Genomic DNA, 23201 nt, shown 5'->3' on the forward strand with positions numbered 1-23201 from the left:
TTCGATATAAACTGCTAAAAAAAACACACTTTCCTGCCCGTTTTATGATACCAAATTTTAGCATGATGTAAAAGAAGACCCGCTCTTTCAGAAAATATGAAAAAGTCAAGTTCGACTAGGTTGACCCATTTCACTTATTTTCTGTCCTCACGCAAAATCAGTATGTGCGACTTTATGTTCGTTTTGAGGTGCATGGTCACAAATCATCTCTATTTTTCAGTCGGAAAGGTTGGGAAGTCTGACATGTATGCAGTGATGAGTTCATGTATTTCTCATGAACACCTGTTGATGTCACCCTTTGTGTGCCCAGGAACTTGTGCCAGGATGTTGGTTTCCCAGTGCCAGGCTTTTCTTAAAGGTTCTCTGAAATACAAATGCATGTTGATTTGTGTTGATTAATTATACCCTCAACATCACTTTTGCGGTGAAATGGATATCTAGAAACATTACATATATAGTTTTAAATGATTTTTCTGCAGATTACTAGGAAACATCCACAAAAAACCTTTTGAACCAAGATTCTGGTTTTAACCTTATCTGTCAATCATTGCTAAGGCACTATGACGATTAACAAAAGAAATGGGAATCCACGTTCCCCTCGACTCAGCATAACTTGCGTGTTCCCTCACCATGCCTTTTGTGTAATAGTCACAGTCAATATCACAGAAACATGCAAAATAGAAGAAAAATTAGTTTGAAATATATGGAATGTTTCTAGATATCCGTTTCACTGCAAAAGTGATATTGAGGGTATCATAAATCAACACAAATCGTTAATGCATTTGTATTTCAGAGAACCTTTAAAGTACAGGGGGTGGCAGGGTAGGAGAGGGAGAAAGGAGTGTGGGCTTGGGAGTTGATACAGTCAACAGATTTTCGTGTTTGTTCGAATTGTATTTGTGAACTTTGTGCCCCATGCTATGCATGTGTTTGTGAGACGTGATACACTGAAGGTTGATTAAAAGCTGCTGTTGCAGTCACTCTGACCCTCGGAGATATGTACATTGTTGGTCATATGATTTGTAGGTCGATGTGAAACCATATGCAATAGAGAGCCCATGAGCAGTCGCTAATACCAGCAACATTTTTCCATAATGTGCCAATAGCCAATTTTAGGTGATAAAAACAAAGGAGAAGGTATACAGTGTACAATGTAGGTATCCTGTATTGAAACTCCCACGAATTTATAGGAAAGTAGAAATCTTCTCAGGCTGAGAGATTTAAAGGGATGGTGTAGTCAAGCTGCTGCTTATGATCGTGGTCTTCTGCTTTTCCATCAATATAATATTGTTATAATAGTAGTATTAGAGATTAAGATTGGGCTTTCAACTTTTTGTGAGATACCAAGAAACCTTTTATGAAATAATACAGAGCATACCATTCTGAGAGGGATCCAAAGTTTATTTGATGAAAATCGGTTTTGGAATGGCTGAGACATCCAAAAATAAAGTAAAATAAAGCGATCCTAGTAAAAGGTGGGTCTCACTTTTTATTAGGGTTGCCCTATTTTGGATATCTCAGCCATTTCAAAACCAATTTTTATCAAATAAACGTTGAGTCCCTCTTGGAATTACATGCTCTTTCATATTTTGTATTAAAGAGGATTCTCGTTATCTCTCCAAAAAATGTTAGAAACCTGAAGTTAGGTCTCAACCAAAACTATGCCATCCCTGTAATCCGAAGAAAATAAAAGTGTCTTGTGACTTTAAGGTGAGGGTTTGGTGTTTCCTTCTGGCAAAGCTTCAACTAGGAGGAGGAAGGAAAACATGGAGATAGATGGAGAAATAAAAGGATTGTTCACATCTTCTATTTGATTCATTGCCTGTATGCCAGAGTTGCGATGTCACTATTTATGGATATTAGGTTTCAGATGCAGATCATGTGGTAGTTACGGCAAGGAACACTTTCCAATTGAAGTGCGCACACTTCCGTAGTAGAGTTCTCATTGATCATCGTGTGTGTGCTCGACATTTATTCTATTTATTTAGCCAGCTCTCAAAACTACAAGATTGCAGTATTGTGATCCCCACTAGTGAAAACCATACCCTCTAAACTGGGTCTGAGTTCTTAGAAATTGTTGTAATGAGTAATGCTATTAAGAGCAATGATTAGAAACTTCTCTCCTTAGGGGTAGATGCCATGAAACTACACACATTCGCAGGACACTAGACACCAGTTGCACTTTTACATGCAAATTAGATTAGATCATTACTGATGATAGCACTGAGTCTGTGTCGTTGACCAACTTTCAAATCTGGCTGTTGCATTTTTCATCATACGGTATTACATACTTTCTATGACTACAAAACCTATGTGGTTTTAAGGTAATCATTGCTACACTATGTCACATGTACAAGTACACATTGTAGAGTAATTGAAGACTATACAACTACAGTGTAATGTGCCAACTCTACCTGGCCGGATGCTAATGGCACACTTTTGTTACTCAATCTATCATTTGAAATGACAGACTCAATCTACTTCAGGCCTGTAGAACACATCTTCTTATCATGCAGGAATTGTTCACTCAGGAATATGATGTAGCTATGTACAGTGATCCCTACTTGAAGTCATCCTTCTGTAGTCTAACCCCATATCCCACCAGTAAGCAGCTTTTGCCAATGAAGTCAAACCCAGAGGAAAATTTTTTCTGCATTCGAGACATTTGCACATAATCGTTCCCTCTTCTCTTGTGCAATATTCCTTCTGTGGTAAACTGGCTTCCTAGTCTGGTGTTCCAAGATCAGGATTGCAAGTGTTAGAGTAATGCAATTGAATTGTTTTGACGTGTATGACAGTTGAGTTAGTTTAGTTATAATAAAGGAGTAGGAGAAATGAGTGACACCTCTGACTTCATGATAGTGATGATTGAAAGTAGTGATAAGAATCACAATGATGATGAGAATAATGATGAGGATGAAGCTGACTGGATCCTCTTTGTTTTGTCCTCCAAAATCTCCCTCCCGTTGTCATGGTTACAGTACACATGGATCTCCCACCGGTGTCTGACCCAGGTCGACATCCCCTTCGGCACTCACAAAGTCGTCAGCTATCTCCCCCTCAGCCACGTCGCCGCCCAGGTCTTCGACATCTACTTCCCGCTGCACCTTGCAGGAACCACGTACTTCGCCCAGCCGGATGCCCTCAAGGTAAGACTCGTTCATCCTCACTACGTGAAGTGATAGAAGTCTCAATGTTTCATTGATGACAGGATCATGACATCCATGAAGTGAAACAAAGTGGAAACCCAAAGAAAATGGATGAAAAAGTGGTTATGAATAGTCAGATCTCTCTCTCTCTCTCTTGCTCTATCTGTCTATCTATCTATCTATCTATCTATCTATCTGTCTGTCTCTATTATTCATCTTTCTATCTATGTATCTATCTTGTACTGTTGCATTGGATGAGAGAAAAAGGGAGTTTTATTAGAGAGACATGCAGAGAAATGAATATGAAAGGAAAGTGTGTACACCATTCTCTTTTGTGACGTGTGTGCATAGCGATTGTTATGTAGGTAGACAGCCTGTCTGCATAAGTTGAATTGCCTACCATGGATGATGCTGAAACAAGTAATTGTAAAATTAGAAGGATGCCTACTTGCTCTGTTTATTAAACAAAACAAAAAAAGTGTAAGATGAGCATTGCCCAGTTGTCTGTCTCTTCATATACCTGCTATTGATGTTAACTAACTGGTATAGGGAGAAAAACTTATGGAGGAAGTGGAGAAAGTCGTACTTGACGCTAAGATATTTTGTTACTCTTTCCATGAATACATGCAGAAAGAAATAAATGTTGAGTTTGTAAGGTGTAGCACTGAGAAAACCAACAAGAGAAGCTAAATAGCATGTACTCTACCTCATTTGTTTTGAGATACTTGATTCAGCTACACCAGCTGATTTTCTTGAAATCTCCCTCTGACCATGGGCATTCCCAGGAGAGCCCTCCTTCCTTCTAAATGAAAACATATTAAAATGTGACATGGCCAGAGCATGTCTTGCTGACTGCATTTCACTTTCCCCTTTTCTGTACACGAGTAGGGCTCCCTCGTAGATACCCTGAAAGAAGTGCGTCCGACGGCATTCCTCGGCGTCCCGCGAGTCTGGGAGAAGATTCATGAAAAGTTGCGGTCCGTTTCTGCGTCGGTCACGGGCATCAAGAAGCGTGTAGCCACCTGGGCGAAGGACATCGGCTACAGAGGCAACGTTGCCATGGCAAATGGGTAAGATATCATACACGAGAACAAACATTCCGTCTTCAGAAAAATGAAAAGAATATCACAGAGTCATGCTTGCCCTTTCTTTCAGGCCATTTGTAATGTTCATTTTGCTTTGCTTAGTCATATCTGAATACTTTGGAATCATTCAGCGCATCATAAACCCGCAATATGCAGCTTATGCTAGTTTCCCATTGTCTTTCAATCCTCTATGCACGCCATGATTTGACATTTGTAGCTAATCATGGAATTTTTGATAATGTCTAGCACAATTTGCACCACATTTCAAATCATGGTTGTAATCATAGATCAATTGTGGTGATCTTAGCAGATTTTGAGGTCAGTCGTGGCCAGCCCAGTGACCGTAGACAATGTTTGAACCATCCAAAACTTTTCTACAATCAATACGATTGCCAGTAACTGACCTTAAGATCTGATAAGATATGATAAAATCACCAAGACCACAATTTCACTTGTGGCGCAAATTATGATAGACATAAACAAAAAATCCATGATCAGCTGCTAATGGCCAATTGTGGCTTGCCTAGTGAATTCCAGGGTAGTAGGAGTCCAACATTAAGAAGTACCATCAAGCTGGTTTATCTGTAATGAAAAGCTCTTCATCATGTTCCACAAGTGAACATTAGCTTCTTTCACCAATGAATCAACTTTAGATGATGCAGGATTTTTAACTCAAACCTGCAAAATGACAGAATTCTCACACTTCAACATTGCATTTAACCCCTTCCATACTCAATTCTGAGATACCCATGGACTTAATGCACATGCCACCAGGTTCAGAACAGGTTAAGATATGACGAAGGGATGCATGGGTTGCAAATTTGTAGACAATCATTACATACCTTCATACTTATGCTCATGCATGTTTATTCAATGAAAGACAATATCTGTACACATATCGATAAGCAGTGTCTCAATTCCGCTGCAGACATTGATCTCGTTATCTTATCAGCCAGACACACGCCGACCATGTGTGCAGTCACAGACAGCTCAAGATCAAATTGTAACCGGTCCACTGCCACGCTATGTCCCCGTCCCTTGTTCATGGCCTTTCTCTGCTTGTCCTTCACAGTGAATTCACTATCTTAATCAGTTTTTAAGCCTGCATTGTCTGCTTCTATCCCATCTAGTAGTCAAAACATCAGGCATTGATGCCTTGGAATATGAGTTGGGGGGGGGGGGACATTTCATCAAGTGTTTTGTCTGTGATTTTCTCTGACATATTTGCTCTCAGCCAATCAGATGCAAGGATTTCAGTAGCTTAAAACAGCTGCCAGTGAGGTGACAAGTTTTCATGAAACTCTACCGTGAATGCAGAAAGTCACCTTTAACTTCAAATTGTCAATTTGTGCAGGAAGGTACGAAAACTGGATATCCATGGTAGGCTCTTGACAGAGTGCTTTGTAGTTTTTCATAAGATATTTGAAATTGATGACAGGGCAGGGAGAATAGGAGCTTGCATCCCAAAAGATTGCTTGCAAGAAAACTTCAAACAAGAACCAGTTAGTGCGTTGGAGGAAACCTTAAAACCCAAAGACCTGTATCTGACTTCAAACAGCTAAAATCGCCATTATTTTACCTGTGAATGGTATCAGTGAGCTAACATTTCTTCTGTTCCCTCAAGAGGAACCATTCTTTTAAAAGATGATAAAAGGAAATGTCCTTTTTCTGTGACACTGTGTGAACGAGAGTTGGCCTTTGATGTCTGGTAGACCAGAGTTATTTGTCGCAGCAAACAGGTTTATCAGGTGATAAAGGGTGATAAGATAGTTGTATTACTTCACGGACAGTAATCAGTTAACGCTAATCAGATTCAGATGTTTGTATGTCTAAACATGCAAAGCTAATCTAGACTGATGGAAATCTAAACTGTTTTGCCTTGGTTAAATCCCACTTGCCCACAATCAATCACATTCAATCACAATCAACCACAATCAATCACAATCAACCACAATCAATCACAATCAACCACAATCAAAACAGGAAAGTATGATGTGTGAGTTAAGTCAGTGAAATGACCTTTCACTTGGCACTTCACTCAATCCCTGTTTTGAAGCAAATCATGGTCATCAGAAGATTTTCATGAAACAATCCTATCCAAAGGATTGAAATGATTTGCAAGTCCTCCATGATAAATATTGCAAAGTTGACCATATATAGTCCCATTACAAATCATTGTCATATTTTGTACATTGATGCAATTAATAACAATGTTAGTAAGGTCTATGGCAATGTTATCAAAACAGACAAACGAGTGAATCACAAGCAAGAGCATATAGGTAATAACATTGCATATTGATTCTAGTTCTCTTACAAGAATCTCGCTGCTAGTGTCCGTACATCTTTTTAAAGGCCACCTCCATACTCTGTGTTGTTGTTGTTGTAGTGTGAGACTAGATATGAGACACATGACATTGTTTTATTCATAAAATATTCATTAAAAATATCTCTTTTTGTTTGATGATAGCTCATCATATAAAAACATATCTAATTCATTCTGAGATTCTTCCGTCTCAAATCTTCAGATTTTATGCACACATTTTCTTTGTGTAAAGAAACATTTCGAAACTATTTATACATGTTGAATATTTCAGTTTGAACACCAATACGTATTGCATCATTTACAGTGATATGTGTAGAGAAATGTCATGATGAATCAGCAGCTTTTAACATTCTTTCTAAAATCAGTGTAACACATGTTTCATGTTATAATGCATTTGCCAAGAGCATGTTTTCACTAGCTTCTCTCTGTTCCGTTCTGTGTGAATTGTAAACTTACACTTGATTTTCCAAATCTTTCTGTTCAACACATACTTGTACATGTCAGTCATTTGTTGGATATTTCTGGTAGTGTTTGAGTCTGTTCTTGCTCCTCACAAACCTTCTGCTTCCAGACGATTCAACTTTTCTTTTATTCATTTCAAGCATTTGTCTTCTTTTTTTGTTTGTTAATTCTTGCTTGTTTCTTCATGTCGTGCCATCAAAAAATCATAGAAATTTTAAATGTTCTCAAAATGCCTGTTTATTTTCTTTGTCCAATAACCATTTTCTACTTATCTTCTCTCTCTCTCTCTCTGCTTTTTCCCTCTCTTTATCTATAACTATATCTGTCTTCCTCTCTTTTTATATTTCTCTCTATCTATCTATTATCTATCTCTCACTTTATTTTTCTGTTCTTTCTCTGTTTGTTCTGTTCTCTTGATTCTTTCATTTGTTCTCTTTATATACGTATTGTGTGTTCCTCTCTACTACTATTTCTTTATGTCTCTTGCTTTATTTATTTATTTATATATGCTTGTCTCTGTTTCCATCTACCATATTTGGCTGATGCTATATTTTGTTCCATTTTGTATACCATGCAAATCGTTTCATAGCCCCATTAAGCCCAGACGGCCTAATAAAGTGCACAGGTGAGCTTTTTAGTTTTATTTCCATTTTTGCGTGGATGTCAAAGTTTGGAGCTTCACACTGCCAGCGTGGTGAAAATCTGCATGCTATTTGCTGCTGTGACATATTTCTAATCATGCTAACATCAGCTCATTTGTTTTCATTCATCCTGCTTATCATTTCGGGGTTTGTTTCTCCTAGCAACTGTTTTTTTTTTTTCAGAGTATTTGCCAGAGAAAGTTTTGTCTGTTGAATTGCCATACCCTGATACCACAAGTTTATGAGAAAGAAAAGTCATTGGAATGTTAGTGTTGACATGTGTTACTGAGGTTGATGTGGTAGTCATATTTTGCTGGTTTTTTTTTTTTTCTCTCTGAAAGCCTGTTCTGTTTTCTTTTTTATGCTAAAGAGCAAAGCAAAATTTGTCAAATGGTATGTGGAGAGATTCTGAAGAATGTTTTATCAATCCATGTTGAATCTCGTCGCAGAAAAAGTACAAGATCTCATTTAGATGTATGGTATTCATGAGCAGAATTCAGCATGCTGTACAAAATGCTTTGAATAGCCAGTATTTCCTATAACTTGTTGCACAGTAAGATATGTGTGCAATTTGTTACATGCTGGCTATATGTAGGATGACACTGTCCAATGGCTGAGAATATTGGGGGAAAAACAAACACATTGACAAAACAAATCATTGTATGGTCTTGTGGTGACAGGTTAATGTAAATTGGAGTCCATATGGGTGTGTGTAGCACTGGCTGTTAAGTTTATAGAATTCAACACACTTTAAACATGACGTGGCTGGTAGTGCACTGTATTTGTGTTTAGATTTGCCCAACCTTTGATTTTGTACACGTACATGATGATGTTATCACTGAGTAGGATGTTATTCTATGTATTTTTGAGAGGGTTGTTCTCCCGTGACATACGATAGGACTTCCCGTGAATTTTGTTCGTAGCAGTTGTGAAGTGGGTTTACTGAAAGTCTAGTGTCTGGCCATGTAATCAATCAGTGTTGATTGCTCTGTGTTGTACATGCAGGAATATTCTCCATTTAATTATCATCTGGAGGTGCAGGGGCGGATCCAGGAATCCCATTTAAAGGGGAGGCGCTTTTTCAAAATTCAAGGGGGTCAAGCACCCACCCAATTTTTTAAAATTTATTTCTTTTGTTTTAACCTAAAAGAAAGAGGGGGCGTGCGCCGGGTACGCCCCCTCTGGATCCGCCACTGAGGTGTGTGTCACACATGATGGCCATGTATGGGGACTTCAGTTTCCATGGAAAGGTTACACATTTGGGTCATGCCCTTGTTGTGCCCCTGTCCTTTCCGCAGAGAGGGAAAACATTCTAGAGCTGACAGGTTGATTTGCATCGGGAGATAAAGAGATAATGGTGTAGAAATTAATGAGTGAAAGTACATTCACTTTGGAGCAGGTGTCATTTTCTAATCTCAATACGTCAAACTGTCATAAGTTCAGTGTGCAATGCGTGTGTGGATAGGATATGAACCGTCCGGTATGGTTATGTGAGGTGCAGATACCATGGTTTCTGTGATTAGAAAGAGCCATCCTTCATTGGTGTGAAGATGACCTCCCATGTTTACTGTTGTCCTTGGGATGGAATAGAAGCGGTCATGGGTTTGTGTAGTGAATCAGACTTGCATGGCTATGAATTGTGTGACATATCAAAGTGCTGTCACTCTCCCACACCTTCCAATGCACAATTCTTTCTGGGTCATGTTTGATGGGTAATGATGGTTGTTGTTAGTGTTTAGTTGATGTAGTCCCTTTGTTGTACTTCACGTTGGGTCATAGTCTTAAGGTAGTGGGGTGCAGATTTGTGAAAAACAAGGTTGAAGGTGCATAATTATTCCAAGGGGCATAAATCATATCCGTTAGTTGTTTACTTGTATGTGGCATGCTTGTCAAGTGATATGTGCTGTTTGTATGTTTTGTATAATGTACATTGCAGATACAAATATTAGATCTCAGATTTTACTGAGTAATTATGTATTTTTGATAACTCATAGTGCATGTGTACTCATAGATAGTTGAAAATACAGATAAAAACTACATTGTAGGCGTACACACAGAGGATCTTGCATATCAGAGATATACTCCTGTTTTAGATTTCTGCTTTCAATATACTACATTGTTGAATTTCTGTGTGCTGTCTTTTCTGTGTGATTTGCAGTGATCTCTTCAATCTTTATTTCTAATTATAGTGTCCAAGTAGCTTGTGATGAACTTTTAGGCCTGAATTCACACAAAGGTGGTACAATCTTTGTCCATGGTTCAAAACCATGGACAAAGACCGTAGTTTTGTATGGGGCGCCAAGTGTTGCATGGCCTATTTTGTTACGAAATCAGTCATTTCGGCAACGAAATGTTAACATTTCATAACGAAATGAATATTTCATAACGAAATGAATATTTCATCTTCAGAATGACTGATTTCGTAACGAAATAGGCCATGCAACACTTGGCGCCCCATACAAAACTATGGTCTTTGTCCATGGTTTTAAACCATGTGTTTTAAAGGGATAGTACAGTATTGGTGGAGATGAAAATTGGGCTTTTAAATTTTTGCGAAATACCAAGAAAACACTTATTATATAGTACAGAGCATACCATTTTATAAGGAATTCAAAGTTTATTTGATGAAAATCGGGTTTGGCATGACTGAAACATCCAAAAACAAAGTAAAACAAAGCGATCGTGATAAAGTGTGGGTCCCAAACTTTAGTAGAATCGCTCTTTTTTTGATATCTCAGACATTTCAAAAGCAATTTTCATGAAATAAACGTTGAATTCCTCATAGAATTACATGCACTTTCATATTTCATAAGAGGTTTCTGATTATCTCGCCAAAAAATCTTAGAAACCTGAAATTAGGTCTCAACCAAAACTATACGATCCCTTTAAACCATGGACAAAGATTGTACCACCTTCATGAATTCGAGCCTTAGTGCCTATAGTTTAAAATTGTAAATGCATGAACCTTTGAATAAGCCAGTTTGGAGTTAGCTCATCATGTGCACATGGATACAAATGACCCCCTTATTTTCTCAGTTGGTTAGGCACTTCACTCATTTTCAAAGGGACATGATGCTTAAGCTTGCTCTTCATAACAATTTATGGAATTCATCAGTTATTGTCAAACAAAGGATGAACTTGCATAGACCAGGTGACCAGAATGGTTGGTCAATGAACACCTGGGAAGCATCTTTTTCATTATTTTACTTTGAATGTATTAACAATATCTTTCTATTAATATTGCCATTTACCACCTTTGCTGTTTAAAAGGTGGATGTGCTGCCAAGCACCATTCAAAAGATTACTTGAGTAGTCATTATATCACAGATGCTTTTAAAATATCAGTGACTTTAAATACCAGCATGCATACTGGTACAATTGATACAAATGACCTTTTTCTGCTCATGTGCAAAGTGAAACTCCAAACTGGCTTATAAGCTATTGTAGATTACTGCTACAGGTTGTATATTGATGTTTTAAAATAGTGACGTGAAAAATTTACATGATGTATCATACCACTTGCTTTTTAACTAAAAAACATCAGGAATACTGGGCAGAATAAAAAAGTCAGTTATATTGGCCCAACAGTGTGCATGCATATGTGTAAACCAGTATTGCATAACATGCAGGTGTCCTCAGATAGTTTTTGTCTTCCCTTACAATTTATGTAAATCACATGATGACATGAGGATGGGTTGATGCTTGGTTTATCTCTACAGATTAATAGTAACCCTTTCTGTGCCAGGGATTTTGGACAGTGTGTGTGATGCTGTGGATTTTTTTTTTTTTTGTGCCAATCAGCACTCAAAGCACACATGGGGTTTAAAGGGATGGTACAGTATTGGTGGAGATGAGAATTGGGCTTTTAACTTTTTGCCAGATGCCAATAAAACACTTATGAAATAGTGCAGAGCATACCATTTTAAGAGGAATTCAAAGTTTATTTGATGAAAATTGGGTTTGGAATGACTGAAACATCCAAAAACAAAGTAAAACAAAGCGATCATAATAAAGTGTGGGTCCCACACTTATCAGGAATTGCTCTGTTTTGGATATCTCAGCCATTTCAAAACCAATTTCATCAAATAAATGTTGAATTCCTTATGCAATTACGTGCTCTTTCATATTTCATAAGAGGTTTCTCATAATTTTACCAAAAAAATGTTAAAAACCTAAAATTAGGTCTGAACCAAAACTATATAATCCCTTTAAGGATAATTTGAGAATCTTCCCAGCTCATCACAGATACTTGTCTGACAATGCACCTCTTTCATGTGAAGGTTGGGAGAGATGTGATATACAATTTGATGGATAAATACAATCTTATCTTTTTCAGCTTGATTTGTCCCCCTCTGGAATCATATTTGATTAAAAAAACAAACATTGATTTTATTTTGCGTTTTACAGATCTTCAGTTCCTTGGGGATGGTCCCTTGCTGAAATGCTGGTGTTCAGAAAGGTTAGTATTACATACATTGTCTCTAGAAGACTTGTGGTTTAGTGGTATAGGCACCTGACCTGTTATAGGTCCTGGGTTCAAATCTCAGATACAACATCATCATACACTTTTGTGCATTAACTTGCTCTTCAGTGAATAGAGATACAAGTATTATTGTGATATCTTGTTGAAAGATGTCAGTACTTTGTCAGCTGGGGCTTGAACCACAAACCTTCCAATGGCAAGTAAAGAATTGTCCTGTCGTGCTATTCATTCCTCTGTGACATACATGTGGTGTGGAGGTGATCAAACGATTCAACAATTGAACTTTGGATTCTCTTGAAAAGGTACAGTATCGACTGATGCTACCACACGTACACGTGTAGCCAAGTCCTCATTGACACTTCTTTGTCCTGTTTTGTATTAATAAGTGTGCTCCCACAACCTTAACTGAAGGTTAAACTCCTTAAGCAAAGGTTAAACTAATAGGGCTGGACCATCACAGCCTTAGGAACAGCTTACAATGATGACGTGGTCCTTAACAAACTTTAGACTTGTTTGTCGGTGACCGGTATGATGTTCTTATTGGCACGCTGTGTGTTCTTCCTGGGTACCTGTTTGCATAGATCATCATGGCTGGGTTTGATAATGGTGAAGGTAACTTGAAAGCAGGAAGGATGATGAGTTTGAAATGTCTGTAAAAAGTCTAGAGTTCATAGCTACCTACATGACATGTGCCACACTTTATGTTTCATGTGCAAAGTACATTATACAGTGATATGGCAAGTAGCTTTAGTCAAGTGTTGTTGAACCTTCTGGACTCTGTATGGGACTTCGACTTTGATCCTGTTTTTCACCGTCTTGTCTCTGTTGTTGTTGTTTTTTTATTGTCGAGAAAGAAAGCTTTGATACATTTGATGATTACCAGTACCAAGCTTTTGAGGCGATACCTTTGATACGTGACCATGCAGTACAAGATACAATAGATCTATCTGGTAGTGATTTATTTGGACTGTGATATACGATGAAACACCCACCGTTCAAGAGTTTGGTTATACTCCTCCAAGATAAGATAGTCTTATTTTCCCAACCCAAGTTTCTGACATCTTTCTGAAACTTATAAACAGTAGTTTCAACTGTAAGTGATGATGTCTTTCACAAGTCTTATCCAGTCATATCTGGATGAGCTTAACAGGGCTCTGCACTTTCCAGTCATGAGGGTTGATAAACTTTCTATAATACCCTGATGGTTTAAGATGTGGTATTTGAATTAAGAGGTCTACACTTGTCCTAAATCAAACCCCAAAATTGGCATGAATAATGGGAACATTCTTTGTCCATAGTAATTAGATTGTCATGGATTGGAGACATGTAGCAAGAAAAATGCTGTGATGATACTGATTGAAAAATTTATCTAAAGATGTAAAAATCAAGACTTTTGATTGTAACCTGAATGTATATTAATTATAAACAGTGCACACATGATTCTGAGGTACCAAGACTCTCTGTTGTGATGAAACAAACACAGCTTAATATCAATGCTAATATTTTATGCACACATACGCACTCGACATACAATATGTTATACATGTATGCAAGGATGCGCATAACTGCGTACAGTATGCTAGGGCATATACATGTGTGCTTTCATACTTCTAAACACTTCTGAACACATATATACACTAATGAATTATCACAGATACATTTTATACCATCTGATTATTTTTGTGCTAAATTAGGCAAGAGTCGCTCTGGGTCTGGACAGGTGCAACTACTGTTTCTCAGCTGGCGCTCCACTCTCCATGGAAACACTGGAATATTTCTTGAGTATCAACATCCAGCTCTACGACATATATGGCATGAGCGAGAGTACAGGTGAGTGAATGGATGATAACAACAGCATGGTATGGTAGACAAATTACTGCTGCTGCGGCGACAATTGCTCCCATGAAATATCTGCACACTAAGCCAAGCTTGGAACCTATCCACAAACATGACCCTAACCCTAATCCTCACATGCTACTAAACCTAAACCCCTGTCACAACCCTAACCCTAACCATAAGTCCTTGGAGAAAATAAGACCGCAACAATTGTCTCAGAAGCAAATGTTGTGTCGCCATGTCCTTCATATTGCTATTTTGTAAAGAAATTATTAAAACTTGATTTGCTTTCTTAGTTTTTACAAATTTCATGAAATCGTCAATATGTTTTTTTTGCTTGATTTTACCTTATCTACTGTAAAACGAGGAATGTTCGCGTGCATTTTAATTTCGCGAATTTCGCGAGCGCCAAGATTCGCGAAATTAAAATGCACACGAAAATTCTTGTCTACACTGTATGCATTGAATGCCAGTGGCATTTCACGAAAATTTCATGCCGCAAAAAAAAGCCGTCAGCTCCAATTCGCGAAAAATTCATGCCGCGAATATATCATGTTTTACAGTATCTATGTAAAGTTGAACGTAGAGACAAGTGTCAGTACAAGAGGTGGTACAGTCTGAAAGCACAGTTGATGTACCTTTCACATAGCATGAGCACTGGCTTTCCAACTTCAGTATATGACTCTCACAAAGTCTGACTCCATATCTGATCGTTAATAGGTGTTCCTTGTATGCTCTTGATGCTGCCATGTCATTCTAGTAATAGTTCATGATGTCCCTTTTGTAATGTTTGTGAGGAGGCCTTTCTTTTAGCACAGACTTCCGGCACTCATCACTCTCTTGTCTGTACTGATTTTTTATTTTCTTTGATGTAGATATAGGTTGTCATAAAATTCCAATCTTAGGTGCTCAAAGTATACAGATGTGCTGACCTGACAGTAGCAAATTCATATTTATATTGTCATAAAATTTGTGTAACTCTGGTAGTTTAAGAGTCAGAGATAAACTGTATACGCCATATATTTCATGAGGTTTTTATCTTGGTGAATTTTGCGAGTGGGTACTATTCAAAATTAAGAACGCGCGAAATTATCAACTCTGATCTTGACATTGGTGTTACATGCTTGTATACATGTTACTGTTCATCACTGTACACCACAATTGTTAATTCAGCCACTCGCAAAATTGTTGGGAAGCCCCAATTTGCGAAAAATTTGACTTGCTAAAATGTATGGCGTATACAGTATTCTTGAATAGGTGTGTAAAGCTCAGTAGCATGTCCCTATTGAACCATGACCTTTCATTTCTCTCCTGTTTTGACCCCTCTTCCAGCCGAGTGTAATGGAATGTTCGATTATCATGCTGTTTCTCTTTCCTTATGTCTTTTTGTACCACCTTTTCTCTTACAGGTCCACACAGCTTCTGTCTCCCGGGGAGATTTAGGATCGGCAGCTCGGGAATGACCTTTCCTGGAGCAGAGACCAAGATTTCAGACCCGGATAAGGACAACAATGGAGAGGTAATAAAAGTGAATCTAATCTCAGCAGACATATAAACCTCAATCTTACCTTCATCGTAGTTGCCTCCAATACCCCTTTCATGCTAGTCGTTTGAGGGATCACCGAAGAGATTCAACAGGGTAATCAAAGGGGGAACATGTGCAAAACATTTCTTTCGAACTAGCAAATGACCTCTCTGTTAAATTTCTCTTGTCCACTCTTCTGCAGTGGAAGTAAACATTATTGCACATGTGCGAAGCGGCCAGCAAGACATTGTAGGTGTACTGTAGGTGTACAGTGCTTTTCACTGGAGAGTTTATACACAATGCATTTCACTTGACAGCGTGACCTCAGAGTTCATGGGGTCGCTCGAGAGTTTACCAGGGACAGTTCAATGGTACATGTTGTAACATTTCACCCAGCATTGTACATGTACGTGGGATTTCACCCTTAAGACCTTTCATACTATAGGATTCACCCGGGTGAAATTTGCTAAGTATGAAAGAACGTTAACATGTGTTGCAGTCGTTTCAACTGCCCCTCCATATATGAGTCTTTGTTGATGTTATGTAATAGGTCAACTTTATTGACAGCTAGAAGCTGTCTAAGCCTGTTATCTTGTAGGTCAATCAATGGGATTAAGCTGATTAAAGGATAAAGTGTGTCAATGATGTTAGTTGCTTCCAGTATTCTGTTTGGAATTTGCCATGGATTTTGACACCATTAAGAGGACACTATTGAGGGAACTGTTTAGAAAAAATTTCTGTGTATTGAGGGTCATAGCAAACAATTTTGACATTTGATGATTTAATAAGGACCTTGGTCAACCGTGGTGTATTTTCAACGTTATCATTTAAACAGACCACAACCTCATTTGTGTCATGCACAATTTAGATGACATCACAGTTTTAAATGACATCACAGTTACAGATGTACCTTCAGAAGGTTTTAAATGTGATAGATTCCGCTGCTGTAATATGTGAAATGTAGAACAAGGCAGAAGCATACACCTCATTACAGTCAATTAGAACAATTAAAATAGATGCAACATTATTCAGACATATATATTTTGCAATTATTGTAGCAATACAATCAACTGGGCATGGCAAAAATTGTAGCAATAACAGATTGATGATATTTTAACCTGGTTTGATTTATATGAACTGTGAAGAGGAAGATTGAGTCTGCCATTAATACTGGTAATGATTAATGAAGATGTTACAATATTAAGGACTATTACTGCAGCCACAGATCTATATCAATGTCGTTGCTATAGCTGATGCTACATTATTGTAAGCTTTGATTATCTTATGTGAAAGGCGCAGTATTATAATTTGTTATTGTTGTTTTTCTTGTTTAATTTATGTTTCTTCTGCTTTGTCCAGTTTTGTAATCATAAATATTTATGAAAATGTAATGCAGCTGACATCAAGTGATTATTGATGTCGGTTGTTTTACTTCCACTTATGCATATAGTTTTGCTGTTGCTGGTACTATATTACTGGTATTGTTTGTCAGTAGTTATCAGTTATCGATAATAGTCATTATAGGTTGTAGAATTACCACTATCATTGTCTGCGGTGTTGTTGCAAACATCATCATCTTTGTTATTGTTTCCATTGTGACCGTGATGTGTAGGTGTGTTACAGAGGACGCCACATCTTCATGGGATACCTCAACATGGAGGAGAAGACAAGAGAGGCCATCGATGAGGACGGCTGGCTGCACTCGGGAGACTTGGGCTACATCGACGAGGACGGCTTCCTCTTCATCACCGGCAGGATCAAGGGTGGGTAGATGAGTTGGGTGTCGTTCCCAGCTCCTTGGGTGCAATAGTCGTAGATTTTACCTTTAGTTTCAAGAGCTTTATATTTATTAAACAGCCTTTTCTAGGAACTTATGTCCTAGTGGCAATTTGTAGTCATTTGTTGATAGCTCTTCATTTTCTTTTTGATTCATTAATATTCATTTAGCAAAATGTCAAATGTCAAAGATTTATAAATCTATGTCAGGGATGTGTCCAATCATCAATGAACATTGAAAATGGATGGTTTCTGATCGTTGGAAAATTCTCTAAGTTAGCAAAAGCAGTCATTCCAAATATGAATTCTGTTCAAGTCATGCATGTCTATTTTTTTTTAATGTGTGTATGTATGTGTATAATTATGTTTATGTGTCTTTGTATATGTTTGTGTGTATGTGTGCAGAGTAGTATACCACATTAATGAAACGGTGATATGTTACATCTTACTATCCCTCCCCAGAGCTAATCATCACAGCGGGAGGAGAAAACATCCCCCCGGTACCCATCGAGGATATGATCAAAAAGGAAACGCCCATCATCAGTAACTGTATGCTGATTGGAGACAAGCGAAAATTCCTCTCCATGCTTATCACACTCAAGGTACCCATTCTATCACCATCCTTACTCCTTTATTATCTACTACCATTCCCCTTCCCCTCTCCCATACTCCCCCCCTACTTATCTCGACCTCCCTCTGCTACCTCAATGATTAGCACCAGGCTGGGGGGGCGGAATCCGCCCCCCCTTGACGTTTCGCGCTATAATTCTGTAATGCGAGAAGGCCTCATCGCAAGGCTTCTTGACTTTCTTCGTTCAAGTCTCGCGCAACTTTTGAGACCAAATTTGCAACGTTCGCGCATACTTTTGCGAAGCCACGCCCATTTTTGTAATGGAATGTCGCCCCAAAATGGGCACAATTTTGTGATTTTGTGTACATTTCCTATGGAAAACAGTGCTCTGTCATGAAAGTCATAAAAACCTGATTATTTTCACAATTAATCACTTTCATTGATTAATTTTGTGCTAATTATGGTAGAAAAGTGGTCAGTGACAATTTCCAATGAAAAAACAAAGAAAAAACAAAAGTTGAAAAACAAAGAAATACATAAGAAATTCTGAAAACAATAAAATACGTAAGAATTGAAATGAGTTTTGGAAGTTTTTGTGATGTACAATTGTTGAATATGCTAAAACAGATTTACAGATCAAAAATTAGACTCTCAATGCTTTTAGTTAGGCCAAAATATCATCTTGAGCGTAATTTGCATAATTAATTAATTAAGATTAGAAATTGATTGTTTCAAAAAATCTTATGACGCTGGTCTCACGCATGCAAAATTTCATCGTGATCGGAAATCCATCCCCCCGGTCTGAGCGTAGCCAAAAAAGCCCGACCCCTTTAGGGTTAAATGCCTCTGGCAAAAAGGTTAGGTTATTTAGAAGCAGTTTCCCATGGTAATGAATGGCTATGACATCAAACTTTGCTACTTTGTTGAAGCTGAATTGTGTAAATTGATTGAAATCTGTAGAACTGGTAGAAGTTTCACCCGTCAGTCTGTGAGAATCCTCTGTGATTGTTTCTTCCTACAGGTGACAGCCGATGAAGCCGGTGTGCCGTCAAACGATCTGAATTCCGAGGCTCTAGCCATCACGAAAGAGATCGGGAGCAGAGCCACAACGGTGGAGGAGGCGAAGAAGGATGATCTCGTCAAGCGGGAGATCCAGCGGGGCGTCGACGAGTACAACAAGTCAGCCACGTCGCGAGCGCAGCGGGTGAACAAGTGGACCATCCTGGACGGTGACTTCTCAGTAGCAGGGGGAGAGCTGGGTGAGTTTAGATAGTCTCTGATTCAGTCCTTGTGTTTCTCTATCTTGCTACAGACCAGGCTGCACACCCCCTGTGTGATGAAACTTCAATCTTCAGTCGGTACTAAGCCCCTGAGATTACTGTAAAACCAGAAACAATGGCGGCACGAAACTTAATTTTTGTGAATTTTGCGAAGCTCAGTTGGATTGCGTATTTAACACCATGCAAAAATTTCGCCATGCGCCAGGGTAATAGTCTGTGATCTCCTCTTTCGTGAAAATATATTTACGTGAACATGACAGCTTATACAGTACAAGTGTATTAGTGTTGCCAACTCTGTTTTAGGCATGATCTCAGTATGTATTGTGTAATATCAAAAGCGAATTTTGCTTGGCTGCTGTGTTTCACAGCTCTTTCAAAACTGATGTTTGTCCAGGCTGCTTTAATGTGTGCTTGTCAGAGGTGGCAGCCGTACGTGGAATTCTCTGGGATGAGTCAAGTGTATTGTTGGTGCTCTACTTATGGTGCGGTCAGACTGGCAAAAGATTGATAAGTTTAACATCGTGAAATCTCCGCGATCTTTTCTCATGCGGCCACACTGGCACGCAAGAAAGAAGTTAGAATGCGGCGTCCCATGGCTAGTGATTGTGACATAACAATGAACATCTGTACACGACAGTGGCCTCGCGCTTTGAAGATACCGCCCGCAAACAGATCAAGAAGTTTGGTGGGGGTGAGGGAAATATCCCTAATTGGAATGGGAAGTTTTGCGAGAAGTTTTGCGGGAAATTTGCAGTCACACTGGCAAAATTTCGAGATCTTAAAGATATTGAACTTAATCTTCTTGATCTTTTGCCAGTCTGACCGCGCCTTAAAGGTGTCTTATCAGCAACTTTGATGATAATGTGTTGTGAACTGTGTCTTAGCATCATGATGTAAGAAACTGTCCTGATGCTCCTTGATTAGTTTTTAGTTCATTGACCTCTGTCTCATTCCTCTCCTCTGTGTAACCCAGGGCCGACGCTGAAACTGAAGAGACCCATCGTCAACAAGATGTACAAAGCCCAGATTGATGGTCTCTATGAGAACGCTGAAACACCGAGGGAATAACCCAGACTTGTCTGATAAAGGAAACTACCCTAGTCCTCGTCTTAAAACCTTTCAATGATTTTTGTAAATTTGTACCATAAATGTTATACCAGATGGCATATATATATTTTGATGCTATAAATAGTATATACAGATGCTTGGCAGATTATTTGCGTCGATTTGTGTTGTTGTTGTTGAAAAATAAGAGTTAACTTTTCATCCAGTCCACAATTTGAGAGAGTGTTGGAATAGTTGTAGGCTGTTTATTTGGTCATTTGGCATTTTGAAAGAAATTTTCAAGGTGTGAGGGCTGTTTGTATATGTATGGTAGGTGTGTTGTGTAATACTATGGGTGGACAATATTATTGTAAATACATGAAAAGGATGAAACAGTCTTCAATGCATCACTTTATTAGTTGATAATGACACTCTTGTGGAAAGAAATGCTATAACATTTTGCTTTGATGTCTTAGGCAAGTTCTGTCATGGGAATGATTCTAGCTCTTGCACATTCACATTTGCACATTCAGGAATGCATAAACATGATGCGCTGAGAAAGAAAATAATAGAATTTGATGGAATTCATTGTGTTTATTGCATTTGTGTCTTAAAGTACATCAGCCATGTAACTGAGAAAATTTGCCACCTTCCGTTCTCCAATGAGTGTGAGAGAAAAAGAAAGAAAAAGGGAATGAAATATCCTTGGATATGAATATTCAAGATTTGAAAGGCACTTGTTGATGTGAATTTTTTGGTGATGCATGTGTATACAGAATTAAATCTCTATCCAGCAGTCAACTATCTTAATTCGTAGTGCTGTGTCAAACAAGGATGACATATGATGTATGCTTTCTTCAAAGACCAATACAGACGCATGCTTAGTGTGCACAGCAGGGATAGCCAACAATGAAAATTACTTCTTGCCATATATTTTTATATGTTTTAATTTGTTCTCATGTTAAGTCCATTATGTGATGTGGCCAGTGGGCATTCTTGGGTCCTTGGAGTATTAGTAGTACTCTTATTCATTTTTTTTTTTTCTTGAAAATTGGTCATTCTTTGATTTGTCTGTCAAATGTTAAATCTTATAGGATGATTATTGAAATGTCCATTGGAATGTCCATTGACTTTGGGTGCATTTGAGTGCTCTCCTGAAGCGAACTGTATTGTACTGTACACGCACCAGAGGAATGCTCGATTGCTCCTAAATGTACCATACTGTACTGAACTGAGCAAAAAGTGGACCACTTCCCAATGTGCTCCAAAAGCGTACCAAAAGTTCGCAGGTGAGGATGTGCGTAACATGCACATACGCCATAATGCAAAGAGTTAATTCGCTTTTTTAGGGCCAGCTGTAAGTGCCAGGTGAATGACCCTTTTGCTACAAAATGCGTGAACCCCTCTGCAAATAACTCATGAGGTACATTGTATGCTGGCACAGTTCAGTACAGTACACTTTGGTTCAGTTCGCTTTGGTCTCTTTAGAGCCCTTGAACATACCCTTAGTATCAGACTTTGAGAGGAATTCCCCAGTCAGATTTTGAGATCAGAAGTCCAGATGAAATGCATAATTATGAGTTCACCATTCACATATTTTGCCATAGGACTGCTTAAAGTAGCACCATCAACTTTGTTGCAGTAATGTGTTTGCAGCAGGTATTGAATGATTTAGATTTGCACAAGACATTAATAATGCCAGAGATCAAAGGTGGTCAGACATTAATAAGTGTATCATTTTACTTTATTCTTCTGTTAGAAGCTTGCAAATGCATGAAATAATTAATTTTCGTTCAAGTCAGGTCAAATTTCTGAAATAGCGCTGAAAACTGTTATACCAAAAGTTTTTCTTTTGTCATTGTACTCCCGTTTAGGGATGATAACGATAAGGTTGTTGTCTTATTAGGTCAAGTCAAGATGTGAATTTTCATTGTTTGAGCAATTACAAGTACCTCTAGTGTGTAGGTATTTCAAGAATTTGGATCCACATTGGTACTTTGATTTGATGGTGCATGGTCATAAACTGGATTGGTTTGGGTCAGCTAGGGGCTAGGTCCAAAACACCATTGGGAGGCTTTGGTATGAAACAGCTAAGTAAACAGAAGCAAGATCAGTTGGTAATAATGATCATACAAATTAGATTTTGCTTCGTTTTCTTTTGCTTTTGTGGTAGTTTGAGGGGGAATTGTGTGGATGAATGGTAGTATGCAATACTGGTATTCTGCCGAGATGGAAGTTAAATCTCGGCACTTTGAAAATGCCAGTGCTGTCATGAATGTTTGGATTATGGCGAAAAAACTATTAATGTTAGACGTTTTTCATGTTATGCCAAAGAAACTTGTGCTGTCATAGATTGAAGCTCTTGCTTTGTATTTATTTTCCCAGTATTGTATGTAGGAAATCATACTTATGATTTATTTTTCTTGTGCATTTGTTAATTTGCTTGATCATGGGATCAATCATGCCTAAATAGATATCACATTATTCGATGTGATGTTTGTGAATTTTGCATTTCCCACGATGGATCATTTCAATACTAATGTTTTGTAAATAATTAATTTTATATTTTGTTTGTTGTGCACTAATGAGTGATTTGAAAGAGGGTATGATTATAACACAACCTTTTTTCTGTTAACTCAAAATCAAAGCCAGACCTATGACATTGCACAAGAATAATTGTTGACCATACTACAGCATGTTAGCAATGAAAGTTATATAGCAAGAAAGCATTGGATTAGATTTGCTGTGAATTTGATAACTTATATTTATTTGTGAACATTTATAAATTTTGGTTCAAAACAATTGCATGAGATGGCTCAAATCTCATATGAATTAAGTAATGATTTCAAGAGATTTTGGTGCATTTTTTGTTTGTATTTCTGTTGATTGTTGCTTTTTGTTGACTGTGCAAAGACATCAAATTCAGTCTTATGTGTCTGTGAGATTCTATCCTGTTCTCAGACATGGTTTTAACTAGTGACATAAACCCAAAAGATGCATTCTTACTATCATCCAGGGGTCCATCT

At 38.1% G+C, this 23201-nt stretch overlaps 1 protein-coding gene across 2 annotated transcripts in view; it reads left to right on the top strand.

The window, feature by feature from the left end:
- LOC139716372 (long-chain-fatty-acid--CoA ligase ACSBG2-like) overlaps positions 1-22958 on the top strand; it is a 56799-nt gene extending 33841 nt beyond the window's left edge. For both annotated transcript variants that reach the window (XM_071627918.1, XM_071627919.1), the window contains exons 8-16: positions 2982-3149; positions 4038-4219; positions 12068-12119; positions 13838-13973; positions 15389-15498; positions 17117-17267; positions 17743-17882; positions 18873-19110; positions 20105-22958. In XM_071627918.1, the coding sequence (XP_071484019.1) occupies positions 2982-3149; positions 4038-4219; positions 12068-12119; positions 13838-13973; positions 15389-15498; positions 17117-17267; positions 17743-17882; positions 18873-19110; positions 20105-20199 (1272 nt within the window). In that variant the 3' untranslated portion in view covers positions 20200-22958. The remainder of the gene's footprint in view (positions 1-2981; positions 3150-4037; positions 4220-12067; positions 12120-13837; positions 13974-15388; positions 15499-17116; positions 17268-17742; positions 17883-18872; positions 19111-20104) is intronic.
- Positions 22959-23201: the final 243 nt, after the last annotated feature.

This window comes from Diadema antillarum, unplaced genomic scaffold, assembly GCF_040938485.1.
Source record: "Diadema antillarum isolate AM-2024a unplaced genomic scaffold, OU_Dant_1.0 scf00000064, whole genome shotgun sequence".
NCBI classification, from domain to species: Eukaryota; Metazoa; Echinodermata; class Echinoidea; order Diadematoida; family Diadematidae; genus Diadema; species Diadema antillarum.